Raw genomic sequence first — 17,383 nt, forward strand, 5'->3', positions numbered from 1 at the left:
CTGTGGGCCTGGATACCTTGGTTCATTTACCCTGTGTTCATTCTGTGCCTGCCTGTTCTCCAGTCTTCAAGCACATATCTGACATACACATACATTGAGCAGATAGTGAAAAACCACAAGATGATCTTTCAGATGACATACGTTTTTCTCACGTTTAAATATAACACGATTCTATGTGGAAATGATTTTTTAAATTAATTTTTTGTTCAGTAATTATTTTTATTCAGTGTACGAGAATGACATATTTAAGTGATCATCTAAAAATAGCAATTTTTGTGAAAATGCCACAGTGGGCTATGAGGCCTCAATCTTATTCTATAAAAGCAGAGTTTCCTTTAATAAGAAAGAGTAAACAAACTGGTTTAATTACATGCAGGACAAAACAAAGCATGAATCACTACCTCTGTAAGTAAGCGACTGTAGCCTAGGCACTCATTACCCAAACTCTTTGCCAGGTCCACTCAGCCATCCCCATTTCCTCAGGACATCTGTCTTTCCGCACTTCTGGCTCCTTCTGGAACAGTGATCAGCTGCCCCTAATTTCCTCCCAGTCCAGGTGCTGTGATAATGGTGGTGGTGGTAGTGGGCTGTGACTATATGACTCTTTCTCTCTCTCTCTCTCTATATATATACACACATATTTTATATACATATATATTTATATACATATATATACACATATTTTATATATTTATATATGTGTATATATATTTTTTTATATATTGATGGAGTTTTGCTCTTGTTGCCCAGGCTGGAGTCCAATGGCACGATCTTAGCTCACCACAACCTCCGCCTCCCAGGTTCAAGCAATTCCCCTGCCTCAGTCTCCTGAGTAGCTGGGATTACAGGAATGTGCCACCACGTCCGGCTAATTTTGTGTTTTTAGTAGAGACAGGGTTTCTCCATGTTGGTCAGGCTGATCTTGAACTCCCGACCTCAGGTGATCTGCCCACCTTGGCCTCCCAAAGAGCTGAGATTACAGGCGCGAGCCACCACACGGCCTTATTTAAAAAAAAATTTTTTTTTTAAGACACAAGTCTTGCTATGTTGCCCAGGCTGGTTTCCAACTCTGGGTTCAAGTGATCTTCCAGCCTTAGTCTCGCAAGTGAAATACAGGCATGATGCCTAGCTCTGAGACTGACATTTTAAAATCAAGAATCCACTGTGCAAAGGTTGACTAAGATTTTCACTGTTATATTTTGAAGTACTGTTTTTTTCTTATTCTTTTTTTTTCTTTAATTCTTTTCTTTTTGAGACAAGTTCTTGCTCTGTCACTCAGGCTGGAGTGCAGTGCTACGATTATAGCTTACTAGAGCCTCAACCTCCCAGACTCACCACGGGTGTGTGCCACCATTAAATTAATTTTTACTTTAAAAATTAAAACAATTTAATTTTTTTGTAGAAATGGGGTATCCCTATGTTGCCCAAGCTGCTCTCAATCTTCTGAGCTCAAGGGATCCTTCTGCCTCAGCCTCCCAAAGTGCTCGGATTATAGGTGTGCGCCACCAGGCCCTGCCATTTTGAAGAACTTGACTGTAGTTTTTTTTTTTTATGCAGAGTTTCACTCTGTAGCTGGCTGGAGTGCAGTGGTGCAACCTCTGACTCCCTGGTTCAAGCAATTATCCTCCAGAGTATCTGGGATTACAGGCATGCGCCACTACGCTCAGCTAATTTTTGTATTTTTAGTAGAGAAGGGGTTTCACCACGTTGGCCAGGATGGTCTCCATCTCCTGACCTTGTGATCCATCTGCATCTGCCTCTGAAAGTGTTGGGATTACAGGCATGAGCCACCACACCTGCCCTGAAGTTTAAGACAATCAGAAATCTAGCTCTGTTATTAACCAAAAAATGTAGCTTAATAAAATATTAAAGAGTTCCTTTCCTATCAACCTCCATTTTAAGGGTTTGCACTCATAATCATCTGATACTTTGGATAAAAGTTTCTGTTAATTTCTTTCTTTTTCTTTTTTCTTTTTGAGACGGAGTCTTGCTCTGTCTCACAGGCTGGAGTGTGATAGCATGATCTTGGCTCACTGCAACCTCCACCTCCTGGGTTCCAATGATTCTCCTGCCTCAGGCTCCCGAGTATCTGGGATTACACACCTGCCACATTATTGTGTTTTTAGTAGAGACGGGGCTTTGTCATGTTGGCCAAGGTGGTCTCGAACTTCTGACCTCATGATCCACCAAGCTCGTGCTCCTGAAGTGCTGAGATTTCAGGCATGAACCACAGCGCCTGACCAATTTTTTCTTTTATATAAACTTTGATATTTAATAAGTACTTATTGCATGCCTACGAAGTGCCAAGCACTGTACTAGGGATTGGAGATGTTCAATTAAGTTTAACCTAAAGATGCCTCCTAACATATAAGGTCAGCTCAAGGTTTCTCCACACATTGTGAGCTGTCACCTAACTGGATATGTAAACAGACTGTAACCTACACTTGTACCAACCAGAGTTTCAGCCAGTCACAGGCAGCTATTCAAAATGTGCCCAAAAAAGCAATGGGGAAAGGATTCCCTGTTTAATAAATGGCGTTGGGAAAACTGGCTAGCCATGTGCAGAAAGCAGAAACTGGACCCCTTCCTGACACCTTACACTAAAATTAACTCCAGATGGATTAAAGACTTAAACATAAGACCCGGCACCATAAAAACCCTAGAAGAAAATCTAGGCAAAACCATTCAGGACATAGGAGTAGGCAAGGAATTCATGACCAAAGCACCAAAAGCATTGGCAACAAAAGCCAAAATAGACAAATGGGACCTAATGAAACTCCACAGCTTGTGCACGGCAAAAGAAACAGTCACTAGAGTGAATTGGCAACCAACAGAATGGGAAAAAATTGTTGCAGTTTACCCATCTGACAAAGGGCTGATATCCAGAATTTACAAAGAACTGAAACAGATTTACAGGAAAAAAAACAAACAAACCCATTCAAAAGTGGGCAAAGGATATGAACAGACACTTTTCAAAAGAAGACATACATGAGGCCAACAAACATATGAAAAAATGCTCATCATCACTGGTCATTAGAGATATGCAAATCAAAACCACATTGAGATACCATCTCACGCCAGCTAGAATGGCGATCATTAAAAAATCTGGGGACAACAGATGCTGGAGAGGATGTGGAGAAATAGGAACACTTTTACACTGCTGGTGGGAGCGTAAATTAGTTCAACCATTGTGGAAGACAGTGTGGCGATTCCTCAAGGCCTTAGAAATAGAAATTCCATTTGACCCAGCAATCCCATTACTGGGTATATATCCAAAGGACTATAAATCGTTCTACTATAAGGACACATGCACACGAATGTTCATTGCAGCATTGTTTACAATAGCAAAGACCAGGAACCAACCCAAATGCCCATCGATGATAGACTGGACTGGGAAAATGTTGCACATATACACCATGGAATATTATGCAGCAATCAAAAACGATGAGTTCGTGTCCTTTGTAGGAACATGGATGAATCTGGAGAACATCATTCTCAGCAAACTGACACAAGAGCAGAAAATGAAATACCGCATGTTCTCACTCATAGGCGGGTGATGAACAGTGAGAGCACATGGACACAGGGAAGGGAGCACTACACACTGGAGTCTATTGGGGGGAATAGGGGAGGGACAGTGCGGGGTGGGGGAGCTGGGGAGGGATAGCCTGGGGAGAAATGCCAAATGTGGGTGAAGGGGAGGAAGGCAGCAGAACACACTGCCATGTGTGTACCTATGCAACTACCTTGCATGTTCTGCACATGTACCCCAAAACCTAAAATGCAATTAAAAAAAACAAAAACAAAACAAAATGTGCCCAAATAGGGTGAACACTGAGCTGAACCAATCCAGCTGTTTCTTACCTCACTTCTGTTTTCTGTACATCTCTTTCCTTTTTCTGTCCATAAATGTTATTCAGCCATGTGGCAACCCCAGAGTTGTTTGGAAACTATTCTGGCTCTGGAGGCTGCCTGATTCATGAATTGATTTATTGCTCAGTTAAACGCTTACATTTGTCTAATTTTTTTTTTTTTTGAGACAGACAGAGTCTCACTCTCTCGTGAAGTGCAGGCATGATCTCGGCTCACTGCAACCTCCGCCTCCCAGGTTCAAGTGATTCTCCTGCCTCAACCTCCTGAGTAGCGTGGACTACAGGCACATGCCACTATGCCCAGCTAGTTTTATATTTTTAGTAGAGACAGAGTTTCACCACGTTGGTCAGGCTGGTCTTGAGCTCCTGACCTCAAGTGATCTGCCTGCCTCGGCCTCCCAAAGTGCTGGGATTACAGGCATGAACCACTGAGCCCTGCCCATTTTTCTTTTAATAGAGACATTAGTGATCAAAACTGAGTTAAAAAAGCATTACCCTTGTGGAATTTATGTTCCAGTAGGTACAGAGAAATAAAAAGTAAATGTAAAAGTAGCTAAATTGTTTAGTTTGTTACAAGATGCTAAGTGAAGTGGGAAAAATAGACTGGGGGAATGGTGGTACTATTTTGGTGGTGGAGATAGTTGTAATTTAAAATAGCATATCAAGTTCAGTCTCTTGAGAAGGTGAGATCTGAGCAAAGATTTTAAATTGGTGAAGGTGTTAATTATGTGGATATCTGGCGGAACAGCTTTACAGGAAGAGGAAACAGCCAATGAATGCGGACTTGTTTTTTTTTTGTTTTTTGTTTTTTTTTTTTCAGAAGGACCTTGTGGTAACAAAGGGTGGTGGGGAGACAATATAGGGTCTTGTGACCGTTCTTTTTTTTTTTTTTCCCTTGAGACAGAGTTTTGCTTTTGTTGCCCAAGCTGGAGTACAATGGTGTGATCTCGGCTCACTGCAACCTCTGCTTCCTGGGTTCAAGCAATTCTGCCTCAGCCTCCAGAGCAGGTGAGATTACGGGTGCCTGCCACCTGTCCCCCCCAGCTAATTCTTGCATTTTTTGCAGAGACGGGGTTTCACCATGTTGGCCAGGCTGTTCTCGAACTCTTGACCTCAGGTGATCCACCACCTCAGCCTCCCAAAATGCTGGGATTATAGGCGTGAACCAGCACACCTGGCCTTTTTTATTCTGAATGAAATGGGGAGCACCTGGAGGGATTGGGGGTACAGAAGTGACATGATCTGACTTGTGCTTTAACAGACTCCTCCAGCTGTGTATTTGAGAATGGTGAATTCTGTGGTTTGAATTCTTGTCCCCTCCAAAACTCGTGTTGGAATTTGCCATTGTAACAGTATTGAGAGACGGGGGCCCTTAATAGGTGATCAGCCAAAGAGCTCCAACCTTCTGGGTGAGGTTGATGCTGTCATAAAAAGGTGACTTTGGGCTGGGCATGGTGGTTCACGTCTATAATCAGCCAAGGTGGGCAGATCACCCAAGGTTGGGGGTTCCAGACCAGCTTGACCAACATGGAGAAACCCTGTCTCTACTAAAAATACAAAATTAGCTGGGCATGGTGGCATGGCCTATAATCCCAGCTACTTGGGAGGCTGAGGCAGGAGAATTGCTTGAACCCAGGAGACGGAGGGTGCAGTGAGCCGAGATAGCACCATTGCACTCCAGCCTGGGCAACAAGGGTGAAAACTCTGACTCAAAAAAAAAAAAAGGTGACTTTGGCCCCCTCTCACCCTGCTTTTGCCCTTCTGCTTTCCCATGGTGCAGCAAGAAGGCCCTTGCCAGATGTGGGTACCTTGATATTGGACTTCCCAGCCTCCAAAACTGTTAGGCCAAGAAATATCTGTTCATTATAAATTATCCAATCTCGCTGGGTACAGTAGCTCATGCTTGTAATCCCAGGACTTTGGGAGAGTAAGGAAGGTGGATTACTTGAGGTCAGGCGTTTGAGACCAACCTGACCAACATATTAAAATACCATCTCTACCAAAAATACAAAAAATAGCCAGGCATGGTGGTGCATGCCTGTAATCCCAGCACTCTAGGAGGCTGAGAGATGGGAGGATCACTTGAGTCCCAGAGTTCAAGACCAGCCTGATCAAAATAGAGGGAACTCCCCATCTCAAAAATAAACACAGAAAGGAAAAAAAAAGCCAAGGGTTTGGGGTTCTACAAGCCAAGGAAAGAGTCAGAGGTCTGACACTAAGTTCTTCCCGCCATAAGCTTGGTACTCTAGTGACGATTTGAGGAGCAGCAGCAGCACTCAGGAACTGCATCACAGGCCACTATGTCAGTCTGCAGTTTAACAAGATCCCCCGGTGATTCATTAGTAGAGTTTGAGAAGCCTTGAATTATGCCACTCTGATGTAATGTGGACCCAAACCACATTTGGGTCCCTTGGTGAGCCAAGGGCAAGGCTTACTTTACAGAATCCTTCAGCTGACGCCAATTGCTTTAAAGTGTCAATTTAAAAAATGCTAATTAGCTTTCTGTCCTAAAAAAGCTCATAGGCTTCTAAAAAGGGTCATCTCTGGAAATGTTTTAGTTATGAAATCATGTGAAAGTCATTGGGATTCCTTTTCAGGGCTTTATCTAAAGCCAATTCAGTAACTGTATGAAACTCAGAACTGTTCCATGACATACTATTTGTATAGTGTTTTTTTGTTGTTGTTTTTGAGACAGAGTTTTGCTCTTGTTGCCCAGACCAGAATGCAATCGTGCCAACTTGGCTCACTGCAATCTCTGCCGCCCAGGTTCAAGCGATTGTCCTGCCTCAGCCTCCCAAGTAGCTGCAATTACAGGTATATGTCAACACACCCAGCTACTTTTGTATTTTTAGTAGAGATGGGGTTTCTCCATATTGGTCTGGCTGGTTTCAAACTCCCAACCTCAGGTGATCTGCCTGCCTCGGCCTCCCAAAGTGCTGGGATTACAGGCGTGAGGCACCACGCCTGGCCTGCATAGTGTTTCATCGTCAGCAAGTACATTTCCTGTAATGACCACAAGAATTTATTATTGGGATTCAGGTAAATTGTCTAAAGTCATATGACCAGTAAGAGCAGGACTACGACAGTTCTTTTGACTTCCCTTCGTGCTTGTTTCACTATACAGTTGACCCTTGAACAACAAGGGATTGAAGCATGGATCCACTTACCTGTGGGTTTTTGTCAATAAACAGCCCTCTGCATTGATGGGTTCCACGTTTACAACAAAATGTGGATAAAAACACGGTATTCCACTGGGCGTGGTGGCTCACACCTGTCATCAAAGCACTTTGGAGGCCAAGGCGGGTGGATCACCTGAGGTCGGGAGTTCAAGACCAGCCTGACCAATATGGTGAAACCCCATCTTTAAAAACAACAACAAAAAAACCCCACGGTATTCCATCAGGATGCGAAACCCACAAATACAGAGGTTTGACTCGGTATCTGCTGGTTCCAGAGAATTCCTCAGGGACTTGTGGTCCTGGAACCAATCTCCCGTGGACACTGTGGGCCAACTGTATAAGCCTTTAGAATGTAGCAAATACCATAAACTATGGAGCAAAGCAATAGTTTCCCAGAGATGGAGTAGCACTGTATTGTTGGTTCTTAGAGATCTACACTTGGAGTTATCACAAAGAGAAGCCACTACTTCTACACTTGGAGAACCTTGAGTCTGTCCTAAACTTTATTCTTGAAGGGCTTATAGTTTTTTTTGCAGAGGGTAGGGTGGAGGTAGGAGCATCAGTGCGCTCCTGCAGTGACTTTCCCGAGCAGACAACTGAAATCATTGTGAATCAAACATGTATAATCCTAGCTGAAATAACATGTAAAGCTTTGGAACTATTTTAAGGATGTGTTTATTTACAAGATACAAATGTTTAATATTTAATAGGAATTAAAGTGCTTAATTTTACAATGTTTCTAATTATCTGCTTTTATGACCAAATATACATATGTTACACAATATATACATTATCTGCAAGTATTTTACATTCATATAGCTAGAGAAGAAAAACTATTTGTGTATACTTTCACACTAGTCAACTGTAAAATTCCAGTAACATACATTCTCAAACTTAGCAGTCAAGAATTCAAAAGAAAAATCCAGATATGCTTATTTTATTTTTTTGAGTCAAAGTCTTGCTCTGTTGCCCAGGCTGGAGTGCAGTGGCACAATCTCAGCTCACTGCAACCTCCATCTCACGGGTTCAAGCGATTCTCCTGCCTCAGCCTCTCAAGTAGCTAGGATTACAGGCATGTGCCACCAACCACACCGGGCTAGTTTTTCTATTTTTAGTAGAGACAGGGTTTCGCCATGTTGGCCAGGCTGGTCTCGAACTCCTGACCTCAAGCTATCTGCCCCCCCTTGGCCTCCCAAGTGCTGGGATTATAGGCATGAGCCACGATGCCTGGCCTATGCTTATTTTAAAACGACAATTGTCACTCACAAAATGAAATGCTAGTATGGTTTAAAAAAAAAAAAAAGTCTTATATACAGACATGACTGTTTTGCTCATGAAGAGAACCCGCCCCCAAGTGATACATTCCAGTATCCACATAATGCGATTCTCTTATAATGGTCCCCACAGACTAGTTTCTTCCCAAACCTCTATTTCACTATGTATTTGGTATTCACTTATTAAAATACGATATGAGATTTCTTACGTTTTTCCACTAAAACTACCACAATGAATTTTAGGAAAAGGGGTTGACCATTATACCCAGTGACCCCAACAAGTTAAAAACTATCTTGTAGAAGCCATGTGCTATTTCATCTCAAAACACACGAAAAGATACTGCATTCTGCCAAATGCTCAGTCCAGGAAGAAGACCATGATTGACTTCAGATTTTTTTTTTTTTTGTCTTAGTAAACAGTACAGAAAATGATCTGAGAATGAAATTACTTTTTAAAAGTCCAAAAGACTAAAAAAAAAAATAAAGTTCTGGTTGAGTAAAAAAAATAAAAAAAGCCCAAAAGACAAAAAGAGTAACGAGATAGCATAGTCTATAATTTACAGGCCAAGGTAAAAACCTGGGTGCAATGGATCCCATCAGCATGTAATCACATAGATTTATATTTTATATCCCTTCTGCAGTTAAAATATTTCCTCTTATCTCAATGGATCCCATCAGCATGTAATTACATAGATTTATATTTTATATCCCTTCTGCAGTTAAAATATTTCCTCTTATCTTAAAATACATTGCTGTGGTCTGGAGACCAGCAGTCTCTCTTCTCATCTCTCTTCATTCTTGCTTGTTTCCTTCGGTTTCTTATCTTATTCCTCTCTGCCCTCTCTGTAATGAAAGCAAAGTTATCTTCTCATGACTATGTGATTAAGGGGCATAGATAAGGATGAATTATACATAAAGATCCATGTAAATAATTTATGTTAAAATATTTAAGTTAAACAATTTCGAAAGAAAAAATTCATTTCTATGGAAAGACAGAACTGCAAATCAACAGTGTTTTTACATATATACAAATATGTATAAATTCACAGAAAGGGTTTTTTAAGTTGACCTAGTGGTCTTTATGTATCATAGTCATTTTCTAAAGCTGAGAATCTATAGTACATAATAGTATGAAAATAACAAGTAGTTTGATTCTAATAAAATTGGTAAGAACGAGGAAGCAACATGATCCACTACAGATGTCAACACAGTCCGAAGAACAGGAACTGGCTTGCCACAGTTCATATACTAATACATTCTTGGAGAATACACAATTTAAGAATGAAAGCATTAAGACATTTTTGCCTTTTGAATTAATTTTAGCTTATAAATATGTGCTTAATCTTAGACCCACAAACATAAACATCATGTGATATAGGAAATCTTCATGAATCTACTCTGCATCAGAGCAAAGATACCTGTACAAACTAAGACGTCTGTTCCCTAGAAGTTTACTTGCTCCTGTTGGTGCTTGCTACTCAGGATGTATCTAGTCCAGAAAGATCATCAGAAATTTATCACAGACAATATGCTCAGATTAAGAACTTAAGGCTCTGAATATAACCAGAAAACAAAAGCAACCACCCTGTTTCCAAAAAGTAGGGACAAGGAAAAGTAAAACAGAATTGTGAACTCATGAAAGTATTTTTGATAAAAGTTTTTAGAAGGCATCAAAGAATCTTTAACAACCCTGCAGTACCACAAACTATCGTTTTCTTTATACATTTATAACTAGAACAAGTGCTCTTAAAAAAAAATCCAAATGTGTGTGTATATATATATATGGGGAAAGGGTACATTTAAAAGGTGACTTTCTGTAAAAAGTTTGATAATTTTTTTAAAAAATTGAAGTCACCTAGTAAAGATAAGTACACAAACCTGATGTGAAAATTAAACTTCATGGAAAACAAAATGTGCTTTGTCTATCCATGTTCTTTGTTAAAGTAAAAATGTTCTTGATAGTTACTTAAAATCCAAGGAATGATGCCCCTTCCCATTTCCCTTCTTTATATTCCACAATTTGAACTACCGTAACACTAGAAAGCTAGTAATTCTCTATGTCCTTGTGGCAAGGGGCCTTCATATCAAATTTTCAGTATAAAACCATACCCTGAAGAGTTTTATTGCTTGCATACATGATGACACTGTGGATGCCATTACTACAAAAGTGGCTGGTGTTTTTTCTTATCAAGCCCCACTTAAAACCGAGATAAAAGTCTGCACTATATTTCACACTTAACATGCCAAATGGTAGACTTTCAACAAAAGCAGAATTTAAGCTTAAAATATTGGAATGTTTTGTAATGAACAGCAATTTTGTCAAGGAAGTACTTTTTAAAGTTTGGAGGAAGGGCACTTTAAAGAAAAGATGACTTGGCAAGCACCGAATGAGTGAAAATAAAGAATTAAGACCCACAGGGAATGTTGGTTTTAATGGGAAAGCAACTAATGATTTGTTTAGGTTCAGTTTGTCATGGCTGCTCAAATATCTTGGAAAGGAAAAGGTGTTGATTATTCTCATCATCAATCACATTTTGAGGTCTTTTGGTTGAATTGTTTAATAAATGGCTAAGGGTATTCCTTTAACCTTCATTGAGTAAAAACATCAGTGATGCTTTAATAAGAGAGAAGCGGGGAAGGCTGTTTCACTGCTTCTCTTTGTGTTTAGCTGAAGAATGTGAGGTGGAAACTGAATATGGTGATGGGAAAACCAGAAATTCTCTTCTAGTACTAACGATTCTCATTTAAAAAATTAAAGATAGCCGGGCGCGGTTGCTCACGCCTCTAATCCCAGCACTTTGGAAGGCCAAGGTGGGCGGATCATCAGGTCAGGAGATCGAGACCATCCTGGCTAACACAGTGAAACCCCATCTTTACTAAAAAAAAAAAAATAATAATAATAAAAAAATTAGCCAGGCGTGGGGGCACACGCCTGTAGTCCCAGCTACTCAGGAGGCTGAGGCAGGAGAATCACTTGAACTCAGGAGGCAGCGGTTGCAGTGAGCCGAGATCGAGCCATTGCACTCCAGCCTGGGTGACAAAGTGAGACTCTGTCTCAAACAAAACAAAACAAAAAGAAAAACAAAAGTAAAGATAATGACTGTTAAGAGCATGATAATAAACATTATCTTTACGTGAATATTCATTCTTTCAATGATCTAAGTTAAGTAACATTGATATTTATTGAGCCAAAACTTAAGTGTGTTTATATTACTTCAGTAGGGAAAGTTTAGTATTCTTGCTTTTAAAAATAGTTTTCAAAAATAATTTGACTAATAAATCTTCCCACTGGCCCACACATTACCATTGTTCTATCCACACTTACAAAAGTCATCTTCCCCTGCTCATCATTCTGTATTTCCATTGCTTCTCTTTTCTTGAGATTAAGCATCATTTATAGCTATAATTTTCTAAAAAACCACTCTGAGTATATATCACACAAACACACACACCATTGGCCATTAAAAAAAAGAAGCAATGTAAAATTTCTTTAACCTTTCTCTGATTTAATAGGGCCTAAGAAGCTACTTTGATCTCTTTTTGGCTCCATGTATTTGGTTTAATGTTAATGATCATGGCTGATATTCCTTTGATGGAGGAAGGGAACCTAATTACGTCAGCAATAATTGGTTCACTTGCTCCTATGGGGTGGAAAAAATAAGAAATATCTTAAAGTAACAAGGCCTGAATAAATGTGTGGCAGTCTCAAATTCTATTCTACCTCTAAGGTGTAATTCTTACATACTAAAGATAGTGGGGTCATTCTTAGAGATTTCTAGCAGACTGGTACATTAAAAAGTGAGAATGTTTGGGGTTTGACAACATAAAAAACATGTTTAATTTGAGAAAAGGATTAAGTTACATAGTAAACTTAGTGTGAGATTTTAATCAGAGGTACAACAGAGTGTAGAGCAGCCTTCATGACAAGGAATCACGTGACCAGCCCGTCCCAAACATGGGTTATCGCATGTGGATTTTGTTTCATTCTGACAAAGGAATAGGCCCACACAGATCTTAAGTGTTCAGTGTATATAGAGTCCTCATTTAACCATGCTTGACTACCTTATGTAAAAGAAAAACATTACAATGAACGTGGTTTCCACATACCCTAGTTCTGTAAAAGGGCCGGGTGTCTCCTAAAGTTCGGGTTTTGATGAAAATTTCTGTACATGCTGATGTTAACTACAGCAACAATTTTAGGATCATAAAAGGTAAAACAACCTATATGACTCTGACTGTCCCAGTGACCGAAATGCACTTTAATCTTAAAATAATCAAGACTGAAGCTTATAACTAAACCCTCATCTTATATTAATAGCACCTTCTAAGAGAGGCACTGTTTTAAATAGGCACAGAAACAAAAACTGGTGCTTTAAACATACTGTTGGAATTCACAAATGTATCCCATGCCACATAAATTACCACTTATTATAAAAATATCCATACCCTCAAATGCCAATCAGTTAAACATAATCACCAAAACATTTCTTCAGTTTAGAACATTGCTCAATTCTAAGATAAACCATGCTTTATATTTAAAAAATAAATTAGAAATGAATGTGAACCCAAAGCTAAAGAGAAAAGCATGTATAGTGTATATATATTTAATACTATATATACATAATTACTATATACTTAAGATATTCTTAGAAGTATTTCTATAAAACAAGTTCTTTTCTTCATAAATTGAAAATCTGAACACCAACAATTGTCCTTTTTGTTTTAAAAGAACAGACATCATTTATGCAGCTAGAGATTTATAAACTAAATTAAATAAGTTAATACAATAGCCTAAACTGTCCCTGTATTTTTCACCGTGGATCTATTTTGGCAACATGGAGGTATATCTTTCAAACTGTTACAGGTCCTACGTATGAAAGAGAAGAAGACATTAAAGGATTTCTTAAATCAAAGTGCTCATTCTAACCTGACGGTGACAGAATCAATTGATACCATTTTCTTCAAGACAAAAAAGCACGTATTCAAGGAATAGCTCAAAAATGGTCCAGTTTTCACATTATTTCAAAACTTTATCGGTAGAATGACTCTGTACACTGCTTTCACTGGGAGTACATAAACATAGAAAAACAATCCTCAAATGATGCATTTATGAACCTGTATTCTTCAACATAAAGTGCTAGCAGATGAGTAAGAAGAGCTGGGAATGTCTTGAGCTTTACGTCTTGAGACCTCCGCACTGTGGCTGGTCCTGGATGAGTTCAGCATTCTGATTTTTTCTTAGGTTCAGGATGATCATCCAAGGTGCCTGGATGCTCATTTGGACCATCTGGTGTCTCACCTGTGACAGCTAAAAGGATAACTTTCAGCCACTTATGCTTCAGTTCCTCGCTGTCTGCAGCAAAACTGTGCACAGACTTAGACTGGGTCAGTTTGAAACTGTGTGGCAGGTCTGCACTCCGTGGCATGTCATCTACCACATAGCCCAGAAGCGGAATGGTGGCCTGGGCTCTGACGTCCTAAAAAAAAAACACCAGACATTAAGAGCAGGAGATGTATTTGCTTACTAAGTGTGTCCCTTGTTGCTACTAAACCTTTCTTCCTACCACTGTCCCAAACAGACTCAAACAGAGTTCTCCACGGGCACAGCGGATAATCCCATTGCTTAGTACAGAGACTGTATGTGAGGCCACTGATAATGTTAGCTGAATGAATGAGAGCTGACGCCCAAATCAACTAAGACTCAGAGACACTAAACTCTCCTCTCTGTGAAAGAGCCCGTTCAACTCTTCATTAAGTGAAAAGGGGAAGAAAACAATCACCATCATACTGTATTAAACCAGCAAACATTAATGATAATCTCATTACTAAAGGCAGTTTTATCTGGTGATTTGTTCATTCCCTCATCAGCTTATGGAAATGGAAAGCTTATAGGAAAAGCAATAAAGAAGAATAAGCTATGTAGACTGTCATTTTTAGTCTATTTTCAAAATAAAATAATTTTTACCAGCCCTTAATATATAGAAGAAAATACGACAGATATATTTAAATTTTTTATATTTTCAGAGTAAATGCATAACTGGTTTAAGTGTTGTACATTTGATTCTTCAAGCACAACACAATCATAGGACCTGGTGCTGCTCTTGTTAGAAGCTAAACCTGCATATCATTGTCCCCACAGATTTATCTCAGATCCACATACATGGGATTCTTAAAAAAGCTGTTACTGAATGATAATACAAGATTGATTTTAAGTTATCCGTCCTTGGATGAACTTCTTTTCAACTATCTATCCATTAAGCAACAAATAAAATAAAAAAACAAAATTGGCTGAGCATGGTGGCTGATGCCTGAATTCCCAGCACTTTGGGAGGCCAAGGTGGGTGAATCACCTGACGTCAGGAGTTTGGGAGCAGCCTGATCAACATGGCGAAACCCCGTCTCTACTAAAAATATAAAAATTAGCAGATGTGGTGGCGAGCACCTGTAATTTCATCTACTCAGAAGGCTGAGGCAGGAGAATCACTTGAACCCAGGAGACGGAAGGTGCTGAGCCGAGATGATGCCATTGCACTCTAGCCTGGGCAACATGAGTGAAAATCCATCACACACACACACAAACACACACGCACACACACACCACCACAACAACAAAAAAAAAACAACTACAAAATCAAAGAGTCTTTTCTTAATGTTTCCTGTCATTAAAAAGACTTGTTTCCCCATCTTGCTTTCCCTCCTCTTCATACTCATTCCTAATTCAATTCATCTTTTCCCAAACCCATTGAAGAAAGGGAGAGACAATCCAGACTGAAGAAAATATGGGCTATAAAATGAATCCATCAACTTAAAAAACAAACTTAAACTTTACTCATTATTTTTCAATTTTAGTGAAACAGTGAAGCTCTTGCTCTACAGATTTTGAGTCCACTGTCCACTCGCTTCCCCCTGCCCTCAAGGGCATCTGTCCCTGCAGACAGATGTGGTTAGATACCTGGGGGGCACCATACATGTACAGCACAAGGGGGTCTTGCTTGGGGATCACACACCAAGCTTTCTGCCAAGGTTTCGACTTCTCCATATACTGAAGAAAGCTGCATACAACACTGTTTCCAGATACTTCTGCTGATTCAATCTAGATAAATATAATGGAAAGAGAGAGAATGAACACATAACGAACCAGATAAAGAAGTCATTCAATTAAAGGGAAATATTCACAAAGTACATGTTTATATAAAATGTCTCCCTGGACTATCCAAAAAATATTCATGTGCAATTATTGTTAAAACATTTTAGCATGGAAAAGATTTAAGCCAATTTTAGCACCTTTGTATAACTAGATCTTGAATTTAAAGAGTTATATATTTATTGACTGCTTATTATGTAAGCACTTTTCTTAGTTCAATACATGTATTATTTCATTTAATCCTCAATCAACACTAAGAAGTTAGTACTTTCATTTTCTCTGAGGCTCAGAGTTTAAATAGCTTTCCCAAGATCACACACTGGCATGCTAGGATTTGAACCTAGAGAGTCTGGATCCAGAGCCTGAACTCTGATCCTCTGCCTCAGCCTCCCAAGTAGCTGCGAGATAATTTTTCCATTTTTTTGTAGAGACAGGCTCTTACTATATTGCCCACATTGGTCTTGAAGTCCTGGCCTCAAGCAATCCTCCTGCCTTGGCCTCCTAAAGTGCCGGGATTACAGGTATGAGTCACTGTGCCCAGACCAGAGCCTGAACTTGTAACAACAATGCTATACCTACTTTAACTAAGAAAGAATATAATAGCAAAAAGGAAAACAGCAACCAGCAATCTTTGAATACACTGAATTAAAAACTTTTTCAGTGCAATCAATTTTTGTAGAGTGGTATGGTTAGGCCTTGTGTCCCCAGCCAAATCTCATCTTGAATTGTAATCCCCATAATCCCCATGTGTCAAGGGAGAGGTGGAAGGGGGGCAGTATCCTCCATGTTGTTCTCGTGATCGTGAGTTCTCATGAGATCTGATGGTTTTATAAGTGTCTGACAGTTCTTCCTTCATATACTTGCTCACTCTCATTTGCCACCCTGTAAGATGTGCCTCTTCTCCTTTTGCCATGATTGTTAAGTTTCCTGAGGCCTCCCCAGCCATGTGGAACTGTGAGTCAATTAAACCTCCTTTATTTATAAATTACCCAGTCTTGGTTATGTCTTTATAGCAGTGTGAGAACAGACTAATACATAGAGCCATTTAATTTTTCTGCTTTGCCTCGTAATATAAAAATTGTTGGTTAAAAGGCCAGGTGCGGTGGCTCACACATGTAATCACTGCACTTTGGGAGGCAAAGGCAGGTGGATCACTTGAGGTCAAGAGTTCGAGACTAGCCTAGGCAACAGAGCGAAACCCCATCTATACTTAAAAAAACGAACAAACAAAAGATTAGCCAGGTGTGGTGGCATACATCTGTAATCCCAGCTTCTCAGGAGGCTGAGGCATGAGAATTGCTTGGACTGCGGAGGCACAGGTTGAAGTGAGTCGAGATCGCACCACTGCACTCCAGCCTGGGCGACAGATCGAGCTGTCAAAAAAAAAAAAAAAAAAAAAAAAAATGCTAAAAAAGGGAACAAAACCATTTAACTAAATAATAGTTTTTGTTATATACCTTATGGAAACTAACTGGTTTGCATCTATTTTCTGTCTCTGAAACCCTTCAGGTAGTGTGATCAGTGTTATCCATGCTGGTCTCCAGGACTGCAAATGGTTTTTTTTTTTTACCAGTTTCAGGAAATCACACAAAGTAGGAGAAAGTATTACACTTTTATAACAATTTGAATTTGTGATGATACCCAAGTGCGTTATTGTGTATTTTACAAAAACATTAATCTGTGATAGTCTGGGGAAAAAAAACCTGATGCTTCATCAGAGAAAGGTGTTTTTTTTTTTTTTTGAGATGGAGTTTAGCTCGTCACCCAGGCTGGAGTGCTACAGCACAATCTTGGGCCACTGCAACCTCCGCCTCCCAGGTTCAAGCAATTCTCCTGCCTCAGTCTCCCCAGTTGCTGGGATTACAGGTAGGCACTACCATGCCTGGCTAATTTTTGTGTTTTTAGTAGAATGGGGTT

General features: G+C 39.7%; 1 protein-coding gene across 8 annotated transcripts in view; it reads right to left on the bottom strand.

Moving 5' to 3' along the window:
* Window positions 1–9,241: 9,241 nt before the first annotated feature.
* Window positions 9,242–17,383, bottom strand: part of FGD4 (FYVE, RhoGEF and PH domain containing 4) — a 242,795-nt gene continuing 234,653 nt past the window's right edge. For all 8 annotated transcript variants that reach the window (XM_078338932.1, XM_035255842.3, XM_035255847.3 and 5 more), the window contains 2 exons: window positions 15,275–15,415; window positions 9,242–13,799 (listed from right to left, as the gene is read on the bottom strand). In XM_078338932.1, the coding sequence (XP_078195058.1) occupies window positions 13,542–13,799; window positions 15,275–15,415 (399 nt within the window). In that variant the 3' untranslated portion in view covers window positions 9,242–13,541. The remainder of the gene's footprint in view (window positions 13,800–15,274; window positions 15,416–17,383) is intronic.

The sequence above is a fragment of the Callithrix jacchus genome, chromosome 9 (genome assembly GCF_049354715.1).
Source record: "Callithrix jacchus isolate 240 chromosome 9, calJac240_pri, whole genome shotgun sequence".
Taxonomy (NCBI): Eukaryota; Metazoa; Chordata; class Mammalia; order Primates; family Cebidae; genus Callithrix; species Callithrix jacchus.